Source organism: Prionailurus viverrinus, chromosome C2 (genome assembly GCF_022837055.1).
Source record: "Prionailurus viverrinus isolate Anna chromosome C2, UM_Priviv_1.0, whole genome shotgun sequence".
NCBI lineage: Eukaryota > Metazoa > Chordata > Mammalia > Carnivora > Felidae > Prionailurus > Prionailurus viverrinus.
The window spans coordinates 155,369,947-155,381,990 of NC_062569.1; the positions used below are offsets into that span (position 1 = coordinate 155,369,947).

The 12,044-nt window shown below is 47.7% G+C and overlaps 1 protein-coding gene across 1 annotated transcript in view; it reads left to right on the plus strand.

The window, feature by feature from the left end:
• Positions 1 to 1,300: 1,300 nt before the first annotated feature.
• FAM3B (FAM3 metabolism regulating signaling molecule B) overlaps positions 1,301 to 12,044 on the plus strand; it is a 57,888-nt gene continuing 47,144 nt past the window's right edge. Inside the window, exon 1 of the mRNA XM_047874105.1 lies at positions 1,301 to 1,363. Coding sequence (XP_047730061.1) covers positions 1,312 to 1,363 — 52 coding nt within the window. The 5' untranslated portion in view covers positions 1,301 to 1,311. The remainder of the gene's footprint in view (positions 1,364 to 12,044) is intronic.

The window sequence follows — 12,044 nt, forward strand, 5'->3', positions numbered from 1 at the left end:
GGTTCCCAATGTCCTCATCTGCAACAGAAAGCATCGAGGGGCAGGGGTCGGGTGGGGGGTTGGGGGGGGAACTCCCCATAACTTCCTCCTGGAAGGCTGCGGGGCGCTGGGTTTGGATATCACGCTGTTACGCACCAGAGGCTTGTGTCCCCTCAAAATGCGTATGTTAAAGTGCTAACCCCCCGTGCAATGGTAGATAATCAGGCCTAGATGAGGTCATGAGGGTCTTGATAGGATTAGTGCCCTTCTAAGAAGAGGAAGAGACACCAGAGTGCGCGCTCTCTCTCCCTCTCTCTCTATCACATGAGCACACAGCAGAGCAGCAGCTATCCGTGACCCTGGAAGAGAGACTTCCCCAAGAACCTAATCTTCATGCACCTTGGTCCTACGCTTTGAAGCCTCCAGAACTGGAAGCAAATGAGCCTGTACTGTTTTCGCTGCCCCGTATGAGGTGTTCTGTTCTAGCCGGAGCTGACTGGTACAGCTGCTCAGAAGGAGTGGGGTTAGGTGAAGCCTGGACTTTGGGCCAGCTTTGCATTCCAAGAGGCATTCATTCAGCACACGTGTGGTGGCCCAGCGCTCCCTGAGTGCCCCACCCAGGGCGGCGGACTGGGGACCCAGAGAAGGACCCAGAGAAAACACAGGCCCTGCCTTCCACGGGCCTGCGGGGGTGTCTACCAAAGAAGCCCCTGATCCCACTTTATACGCGGAAGTACTGCGCGGGCAGGATGGAGGCCGCTAATGGAGCATTTTCTCAGAAGCACTTTAATTCTAAAGTCCTTCCAGGGAGTCTCCTCTTACCTTCCAACACTGAGTGGTGATTATAAAGGGCAGGGAGGAAGCCACGCCCGGCTTGGAGCAGCCCGGGCCGGTGCGAGTGCGTGCCCACGGGTAGCAGGAGCAATGACTGGGCTTCCAGGCCGAGAGCTCTCACACTACCCCGCAGGGGGCCCTTCGCAGGCCCCGCCGCTGTGGGGCACACTCTTCTGGCTGTGGGACCCTCCTGCAGGGACCTTTGGCTGAGCAGTTTCGGCGACCCCAACGGCAGAAAAGCCTAAGGCAGTGTGAGGGGGTCCTACGGCAGGGCGGGCCGAGGGAAGGCCTCGGTGGACCTCCTGTGGCTCCCCGGGGCCCGCCCAGCAGGAGAGGCGGGGGTGGCGCCCACGGGACACGGGGGGCGCGGGAGAGGCGGTGGGGCCCCCTTTCGGCGCCGCGGGACCTGCGCGGTGGGGAGGCGGCGGGGAGGGGGAGGGGGGGAGGAGGGGGAGGGGGGGAGGAGGGAGGTCGGGAGAGGCGCCCCCAGCGGCGGGGATGGCGAGGCGGCGCACACCGGCTCCGGCCCGCGGAGAAGGGCGGCGGCAGGGTGAGAGCGCGCGGGCGAGGCGGGGTGAGGCGGGGCGAGGCGAGGCGGGGCAGAGGCGGGGCAGGGGCGGGACCCCGGGGTTGGAAGGGAGCCGCCCTTCACTTCGGAGGACTCAGGCCCCTTCTTCTCGGCCGCCGGGGACATCCGGCCCCGACCCAGGGCCTCCGGGCTTGACCCCACGTGGGCGGCCGGGGTCGCGCGTGGGGTTGGGGCCCGAGACCCGTGCTCCTCCTTGAAAGCGGGGCGGACGAGACACGTGGGGAGGCATCCGGAAAGGAGGGGAGGCGGCGGAGGGGGGCCCCTGTCGGGTGCCATCCGGGTCATCCAGCGGGGCTGGGGTGGGGGGGGCGGTCGGGTGACGTCACCAGAACCGCGTGGCGCGGGACGGGCGGGGCAGTGGGGCCGCGGGGGACCCCCGTGTTGGTGCGGGACTGCGGTGAGTTGTGCGACGCTTTGTCCTTCCCTTCGCTGCTGATGCTTTCAGTTCTCCGAGGATCCCCCCCTCCCGAAAGGACGTCGTGTCCCAAGTGAGGCGTCACTCATCCCGAGACAGGCTCCGATCCCGCCCCAGGTTGGGGGGGGGGGGCAGCTGTCTGCGGGGCTGGAAAGGGGGCCGCCCTCTCTCGGGTGCCTCACAGGAGGGTGGAAGAGAAAGTGGGCCTGCGGGTTCCGCGTGGGGGCCCGGCAGTGATGGGTGACGGTTTGGGGGTGCGGTGGAGGACGAGGGCAGTCCTCCCCAGGTTCCCAACCGCCAACCTATGGCAGCTGGTGCCGCTTCCCGGTCACCGAGTTTCAGAAATCCTGTGTTTTCCTCCTTTTAGCATTTTGGGACCGTTACGCGCGCTGTTGACATGGTTTGTGTTCTTTGCCAAAGGACTTACCTTTAGGAAACATCTTTTCTCATCGGAATATTCTAGGACAGGTGTCCCACGGTGTGTTTGTGGTAGTCTCTTACTTAACTTTTTCCGTTTATTTCTTTCTTTCTTTATTTATTTTTAAAATTTATTTTGAGAGATAGCCGGGGAGGGGCAGAGAGGGACGGAGAGAGAGAGAATCCCCAGCGGGCCCTGCACTGTCAGAGCAGAGCCTGATGGGGGCCTCCGTGTCAGGAAGCATGAGATCATGACCTGAGCCGAAACCAAGAGTCAGATGCTTAAGTGACTGAGCCACCCAGGCGCCCCAACTTTTTTCTAGATCAAAGCTGAAATTCAGCTAATTTTTCATCTTGATTGCTTGTGACAATGAGAAATAAAATAACTCCTAAAATCTCTTAAAAATAATAATAGTGACCATTTATGGGTTCCCTTCTTACATCCAGCATCATTCTGGTACCTTCTCTGTATTCTCTCACCTCTGGGGTGGGTGTTGTGGACATGGCTCCCCACCTCCAAAGTAGCTCCCACCCCAGACCACCCAGCTGCTGAGAGATGGAGCTAGGAGATCAGGGTCAGTCTGATCCGATTTCCATGCTCTTCATCCTCCAAATTTCAGTCACTGTAGCCAGCAAAAATTGTTTCATAAAAAGTGAAAGCCAGCAGCAAAGGAAATGAGTTTGGGTGTTTGTTTTTTTGGTTTTGTTTCTCACAAACCTCGCATTTCCCGGGGAGGTGTGAGGAAACAGATCACAGGCACTTCGCATCTCACGGTGTGTGGGTTCGAGCCCCGCGTCAGGCTCTGTACTGACAGCTCAGACCCTGGAGCCTGCTTCGAATTCTGTGTCTCCCTCTCTCTCTGTCCCTCTCCCTGCTCATGCTCTGTCTCTCTCTCTGTCTCTCAATAATAAATAAATGTTAAAAAAAAAAAAAAGATGAACATTTCCTCTTCCAAGGTTGGAAGAACTTGGAAGGGTCGGCTCTTCCATTGTCCTATGGCTTTCCTAGGAGACCTCCCAGGACATGGAGAGCCTTTACTTTCCTTGTGGTTGGTCAGCTGGCCTGGACTCTGAACAGTCTCACTCCCAACTCAGCAGACTCTCTGGCAACCCTCAGTGCCTTATAGGACGAAGTGCAGTGTGCATAAACAATAACATGTCTCAGTGCCTGCTAGCTTCGGGCTGTCTGTGCCAGCACATTCCATATATCAGTTCATTTAATCTCAGCAGTTCTAAAAATGCTATAATACCATTTAATTATCACCCCCCAAAATGAAATACTTAGGTATAAATCTAAAAAAAATATGTACAAGATCTATATGAGGAAAACTACAAAACACTAATGAACAAAATCAAAGAAAAGGTAAATGGGAGAGATATTCCATGTTCATGGATAGGAAGACTCAATATTGGAAGATGTCGGTTCTTTCCAACTTGATCTGTAGATTCACTGCAATCCCAATCAAAATCCCAGAGAGTTATTTTGTGGATATTGACAAGTTGATTCTAAAGTTTATATGGAGAAGGAAACCACTCAGAATAGCCAACACAGTATTGAAGGAGAAAAACAAAGTCTCAGGACTGACATTACCCAACTTCAAGACTTACTATAAAGCTACAGCGATTAAGACACTGTGGTGTTGGTGACAGAATAGACAAGTAGATCAATGGAATAGACTAGAGAGCTTAGTAATAGACCCACATATAGTTAGCTGATCTTTGACAAAGAAGCAAAGACAAGGGAGCAAAGATAGTCTTTTCAACAAATGATCGTGGAACAATGGAACATCCACATGCAAAAAAAAAAAAGACCCAACCCCCCCCCCCCCAAACCCCGAATCTAGAAACAGACCTTACACCTTTTTACAAAAATTAACTCAAAATTGATCCCGGGGGCTCGTGGGTGGCCCAGTCAAGATTGCAACTCTTGATTTTGCCTCAGGTCATGATCTCACAGTTTGTGGGATTGAGCACTGCATCGGGCTCTGCACTGACAGCTCGGAGGCTGACTGGGATTCTCTCTCTCTCCCTCTCTCTCTGCCCCTCCCCCACTCACGCAATCTCATTCCCTCTCAAAATAAATAATAAATAAACATTAAAAAAAGAAAAACTGATCCCAGACACAACTGTGAAATGCAAAACTATAAAACTCCCAGAAGATAAACTAGGAGAACACCTACATGACCTTGGGTATGGTGATGACCTTTTAGATACAACACAAAAGGCACGATCCTGAAAGAAATCATTGATAAGCTGGACTTCATTGAAGTTCAGCATGTCTGCTCTCCAAAAGATAGTGTCAAGAGAATGAAAAGACAAGCCACAGTCCAGGAGAAAATATTTGCAAAGGACACATCTGACAAGGAACTGTCACCCAAAATATACAAAGAGCTCTAAAAACTCAACCATAAGAAAACCGACAACTAAATTTCAAATGGACCAAAGGATTTAACAGACACCTCACCAAAGATATACAAATGTCAGATAAGTGAATGGAAAGATAATCCACATCATATGTCCTGAGGGAAGTGCAAATTAAGACACAGACACCGCCAAGCACCTGTTTAAAATACGCGAAACCCAGAGCACTGACAACCCCAAATGCTGGTGAGGATATGGATCAGGAATGCAAAACGGTAGAGCCACTTTGGACGATTTGGGGGGTTTCTTACAAAACTAAACGTATTCTTCCCGAATGACCCAGCAGTCATGCTCCTTGATCTTTACCCCAAGGACTTGAAAGCTTACGTGCACGCCAAAACCCACACACCGTTGTTTTTCGGGACTTTACTGATAATTGCCAAAGCTTGGAAGGAACCAGGATGTCCTTCAGTCGGTGAAGAGATCAGCGGGTGCATCCAAAACAGCCATGGGTTAATCAGTGCTAAAAGAAATGATCTGTCAGGTCGTAAAAAGACATGGGGAGGAAAGTTAAACACAGATGGCTGAGAAGAGCCCGTCGGAAGAGGCGGAAGAGGCTACGTACTGTATGATTACAACTGTAGGACACTCTCGCTACAACTGTGGAGACAATAAAACGGTCAGTGGTTGCCAAGGGCTGGGGGGCAGGGAGAGATGACAGGCAGAGCACAGAGGATCTTTAGGGCAATGAAGCTACTCCGCGTGATACTATGACGCTGGAAACCTGTCGCTATACGTTTGTCCACACCTACAGAATTTACAACACCATGAGCAAATCCTAGTGTAGACGGTGGACTCTGAGTGATTATGACATGTCTGTGTAGATTGATCAGTTTGTAACAAATGTACCCTCCCGTGGGGAATGTTGACGGGGTGGGGGAGGGGGGACTATGGGAAACCTCTATTTTCCGTTCAATTTTGCTATGAACCTAAAACTGCTCTAAAAAACATTGTTAAAAAAAAAAAAAGACACCTGGTATATATTTTGTCTCTAAGACAGTGCGGTGTGGCCACAGTCATGGTCTGTGTCCGTGTCCTCCATTTGTGGCCCCTCGTGTGGTCGGAAGAAAACTCAGGTGGGGCTTTATTACCTTTAGTTGGATGACTCCTTTCCTGTTTGTGACCTTCCTTCTTTCCAGATTCCTGTAAATCCTCCTGTTTATGGACTCTGCCTTCGGGCAGCCTTTGATCTGCTCGCTCAGTACCTAAATCAGAGTCCTAACTCCTTTCCCCTTTCGGTCTGCCGCCCTCCTGACCTGTGTCTCACTCAGTGGAATCCTTGGTTCACTCGTGAGTTCACGCACTCGCGTGTTCACCAGAGATCTGTTGAGAAACGCTTCTGTGCCAGGCTCTGTGCTGGGCACCCGGGGGCCGGCAGTGCGCGGGATGTGGCCCCGCCTTGGTGGAGCCTATGTGCTGATGAAGGAGGCAGACATTGAGCGGCTCCCCAAACAAGGCAAAGAACTTGGCTGGTCTTCTTTGCAGAGACCCCTTTGTGGGCATGTGTCAATGTCATGTAGGAGCCCTCATTATCCTCGGCCACCAGTCACAGGGGTAGACTGATCTTGCCCTTATCTCTTCTGTCTCCTGCTCATTGTCCCTTACAGTTGACGGCATCCCTGTTGACAATGGGTTCCTCCTTGTTTACCGTGATGTTTCTCTAGCATCCCGGTCACCTTGTGCCCCCTACTCCAGACTGAGCTCACCACCTCCCTATGCTCCCCAAAGATGCACCCCCACCTCTGGGGGCGGCATGCCAGGAAGCTGCATTCTATCCAAGGGCACTGTTAATCCCCCAAATTAGCACGAAGGAGTATGACAGCAGACCTTCCATGTAAAAAAAAAAAGCGGGGGGGGGGGGGGGGCGGGGAGCCCAGCTCCATCAGGGTAGACACTAACCTCAGATGAACAGCTTATGTTGAATTATAGCCAGTTTTGAATCAACTAGGTCATTCATGAGTTTTCAAGCCTTGACTATATATATATATATATATATATATATATGTGTGTGTGTATATATATATTAATGTTTATATATATATGTTAATGTTTATTCATTTTTGAGTGAGAGAGCACATGGGCCAGCGGGAGAGGGGCAGAGAGAGGGGGGACAGAAGATCTGAGGCAGATTCTGTGTTTAACAGCAGAGAGCCCAAGGCAGGGCTCAGACTCGTGAACCTTGAGATCATGACCTGAGCCAAAGTCGGATGCTTAACCAACTGAGACATGCAGGTACCCCTATATGTATATTTTTATAGATGGTCCCAGAGTGGTCATGACTCAGATCCCAGCAAAAACAAACACAAATATTTTCAGGAGCAAATTACTTTCACTGGCCCGAAGACGTTTTTTCACACATTGTTTTTTTTTCAAATACAATGCCCAGTGCACAGCCAGTCAGGCAAAAATCTCCATGAGCTACAAACCAGGAAAACAGCTTGCGAAGATTTCAAACAAATTATAATCAGATTATAGACTGTAATAATCTCTAGGTTATAGCTCTAGACTGTTAACTGGCTACACTAATTATGATTAAAGTCAAATCAGGCTTTAAGATACCTTCAGGAAACAGAAAATTATATAATATAAAGTTCTATTATAAGTAGCTTTGAAAAAGAACCAAATCGAATTCCTAGAAATAAAAGTCTGTACAATAACAACAAACTCAAATGACCGCGTTTAACAGCAGATTAGATAGAGCTATGTAATTAGTGACCGGAAAGTCACAAAAAGCTAAATAAACATAGTGCAGCGTAGAGAAACAAAAGGGTGCAGAATAAAGGGTGAGGGATGTGGAGACACAGTGATGACGTCTGACACCTGCCCCAGGAGAAGAAGGGAAGTTCGTTTCCAGAAATTTCCAGGCATTTCAACATGTGGAGTCTCCAGCTATGGGATCAATAAGAAAAACAACTGGCTTAGTTGTTAAGAGGCTAAATCTAATTCTTTGAAAGAAAAGTTAAAAGGCCTTAGCATTTTATGTGCTATGGATTTTTGAGATGGAGAATTTGGAAGCCAGGTCATTCTGAGGATCCAAGGAGACAGAACTTAGGGGCCATGACTATAGAGTACTGCGATTAGGAGGCCCTGGCCTGTCCTGTGCTGTGACTTCAGCAAGCAAAAACACTCAAGGAGAACTTAGTACATTCGGACTCACTTAGAATCCTTTGGAATCCTCACTCCCTAACTGATGGCTTTTGTGACAATTGATGCTTCATTTTACCATTAAGTCCTTATTTTTGAAAGAGACACACACAGAGTGTGAGTAGGGGAGGGGCAGCGAGAGAGGGAGACACAGAATCCGAAGCAGGCTCCAGGCTCCAAGCCATCAGCACAGAGTCTGATGTGGGGCTCGAACTCACAAACCACGAGATCATGACCTGAGCCGAAATCGGACGCTTCACTGACTGAGCCACCCAGGCGCCTCTCACTTTACCACTTGTAAAGGGGTTAAGATAACTTCCCTTTAGGCTGTGGTGAGGGCTGAAAAAGATCTCTCAGTCCAGCCTCCAGATCAGAGTGTGGCCCATGCTGGGGGCTCTGTGGCTGGAGTGGGACGGCCAACATGAGCAGTGACAGCTGAAGCCAAAATTCTGGGTAAAGTGAACACGCAAGGGTCACTAATACCTGAGCAGAGGGAGACGAGGCGGAGAAAACAGAATATAAAGTCCAGACATCAAAACAAGTACACTTGAGCCTTAATATGGTGACGGGGCAATTCAGTCAATATTAGGAAATGATCATTCAACAAATAGCAAGCAACCGGCCAGCCAGAGGGGAAGAAAATAAAATCTCCATCAGAGTTAATATGGAGGGATCAAATATTTTAATCAAAAAATAAGAAACTGGGGGGAAGGGGAGAAAGGCCTTTCTAAGTAAGGCAAAACTCCAAAGCTGTAAAAACAAAAAAATCAGATAATTTTATTTTTTTAATTTTTTAAAATGTTTACTTATTTATTTTGAGAGAGACAGAGACAGCATGAGTAGCGGAAGGGAAGAGAGAGGAAGAGGGAGAGAAACTTAAGCAGGCTCCGTGATGCCAGCACGGAGCCCGACGCGGGGCTTGAACCCACGGAACCATGAGATCATGACCTGAGCCGAAACCAAGAGTCAGACGCTCAACCAACTGAGCCACCCAGGCACCCGCCTCCCCCCCTTTTTTTTAAATTGTAATAAGGGGAGACCCATTTTAAATGGCAGTGCTTTCCCAAGTAAGCAAGTAAAGTGAAAATCAAGAGTAGGAAAAATTATCCTGGAGAAGACTTTATGACGAAACAAACGTGCATCAGCATGATTGTCAATGAGTGCAACAGCCATCCAGATCCGTTTTGGCAAACTTTTATCAAAATTACAAATAGCAGAAGCTCGGCAGTTCCGCTTCTAGGATTTTTTTTTTAAGTAGGTTCTATGCCCAGCATGGGGCTCCAACTTGTGACCCCCAGACCAAGACTGCCCTGCTCTACCAACTGAGCCAGCTGGGCGCCCCAACATCAAAGATAGTTTTGTTATTGTTGTTTTATTCATTTCACGTAAGTGAAACGTTCTACATGCAAGATTCTTGTTACAGTGTTAGTCCTAATGAGAAGTGGAAAAGAATGTCTCTAGTGAGGAGCTTGCTAGATAAATTGTGGTCCAGCCCCGCTGTCAGATGCTTTGTAGCTGTTGAAAGAACGAGGGAGAGTTCTGTAGACACAAGTGAAAACTCTCCAAGATATCTTGACAAGCAAGAGGTGGGGGCAGGGGCAGAGTATGTGACAGTTTGTTCACGTGTGTGTGTGTGTGTGTGTGTGTGCGCGCGGTGGGGTTTGGTTGGGTATGTCGGAAGAAATTCTGGAAGGACACCCAAGAAATTAATAACTCCGGGTTTCTACTAGGTAAAGAGGACACGTGAGTAGGGAGGTGATTTATCACCATATATCTTTTAAGACACTTAAAAAAATTGGACTATATAAATGTATTATCTAGTCAACAAAGTATTTCTCACAGCTACCACAACTCAAAAAGAAAAAGGCTAACAGCTTCATAGAAGACTGGGCAATTGATATGACTAGATGGTTCCTGAAAAAGAAATACAAATCACGAATGGCTTTTAAACCTACGAAAGTATATCAGAGCAATCACTTTTTTTTTAAATTTACATCCAAGTTAGTTAGCATATAGCGCATCAATGATTTCAGTAGATTCCTTAATGCCCCTTACCATTTAGCCCATCCCACCTTCCACAACCCCTCTAGCAACACTCTGTTTTTTCTCCATATTTAATAAGAGTCTCTTCTGTTTGGTCCCCCTCCCTGTTTTTATATTATTTTTGCTTTCCCTCCCTTGTGTTCATCTGTTCTGTGTCTTAAAGTCCTCATATGAGTGAAGTCATATGACATTTGTCTTTCCCTGACTGACTAATTTCACTTAGCTTAATACCCTCCAGTTCCATCCACGTAGTTGCAAATGGCAAGATTTCATTCTTTTTGATTGCCGAGTAATACTCCATTGTGTGTGCGTGTGTGTATATCTATAGATACATATATAGATATATATATAAATATGTATATAGATACATATATCTATCTATAGATAGATAGAAAGATAGATAGATACACCACATCTTCTTTGTCCATTCATCCATCAATGGACATTTGGGCTCTCTCCATACTTTGGCTATTGTCGATAGCGCTGCTATAAACATTGGGGTGCATGTATCCCTTTGAAACAGCACACCTGTATCCCTTGGATAAATGCCTAGTAGTACAATTGCTGGGTCGTAGGGTGGTTCTATTTTTAGTTTTTTGGGGAACCTCCATACTGTTTCCCAGAGTGGCTGCACCAGCTTGCATTCCCACCAGCAGTGCAAAAGAGATCCTCTTTCTCCGCATCCTCGCCAACATCTGTTGTTGCCCGAGTTGTTCATGTCAGCCATTCTGACAGTTGTGAGGTGGTATCTCAGTGTGGTTTTGATTTCTATTTCCCTGATGATGAGTGATATTGAGCACTTATTCATGTGTCGGTTGGCCATCTGGATGTCTTCTTTGGAGAAGCATGTATTCATGTCTTTTCCCGATTGCTTCACTGGATTATTTGGTTTTTGGGTGTTGAGTTTGAGAAGTTCTTTATAGATTTTGGATACTAACCCTTTATCTGATATGTCATTTGCACGTATCTTCTCCCATTCTGGTGGTTGCCTTTTAGTTTTGCTGATTGTTTCCTTCGCTGTGCAGAAGCTTTTTATTTTGTTGAGGTCCCGATAGTCAAGTAAGAAGTTGCTGCGGCCAAGATCAAAAAGGTTTTGCCTGCTTTCTCCTCGAGGATTTTGATGGCTTCCTGTCTTACGTTTAGGTCTTATATCCGTTTTGAGTTAATTTTTGTGTCTGGTGTAAGAAAGTGGTCCAGGTTCATTGTTCTGCATGTCGCTGTCCAGTTTTCCCAGCACCACTTGCTGAAGAGACTGTCTTTATTCCATTGGATATTCTTTCCCGTTTTGTCAAAGATGAGTTGGCCACACATCTGTGGGTCCATTTCTGGGTTCCCTATTCTCTTCCATTGATCTGAGTGTCTTTTTTTGTGCCACTACCACACTGTCTTGATGGTTACAGCTTTGTAGTATAGCTTGAAGTCCGAGCAGTCACTTTTTAGAAAATCTGTTTTTAACGTTTCTCAATATTTATGCCAACGTGGATACATGAAGGTTATTCATTGCAGCATTGTTAATAGTGCAAAAGACTAAAAATAACCAAAACTGCTCTTCTACACCTATTTAAAGAATATGTTCATCCCAAAATAAAGGGTGTGGCTTAAAGATATGATTTACCATGGTGGGGGGGCGTGGGGGGAAGAAGAGAGATAAACAAACCACAAGAGGGGCGCCTGGGTGGCGCAGTCGGTTAAGCGTCCGACTTCAGCCAGGTCACGATCTCGCGGTCCGTGAGTTCGAGCCCCGCGTCAGGCTCTGGGCTGATGGCTCAGAGCCTGGAGCCTGTTTCCGATTCTGTGTCTCCCTCTCTCTCTGCCCCTCCCCCGTTCATGCTCTGTCTCTCTCTGTCCCCAAAATAAATAAACGTTGAAAAAAAAAATTAAAAAAAAAACAAAAAAACAAAACAAAAAAAAAACAAACCACAAGAGACTCTTAACAAACTGAGAGTTGATGGAGGGGAGGTGGGGGGGGGGGGGATAGGCTAAATGGGTGATGGGCGTACTGGTTGTGAGGTGCCCTGGGTGTTGTGTGTAAGTAATGAATCACTGAATTCTACTCCTGGAACCAATATTACACTACATGTTAACTAACTAGAATTTAAATAAAGTTTTGAAAAAAAAAGTGACAGAGACGTGCTTCACCCAACCATGGAATCGAACACAGCACTCAGGAAGAATGAGCAAAGCCCAGGTGTGTTTATGTAC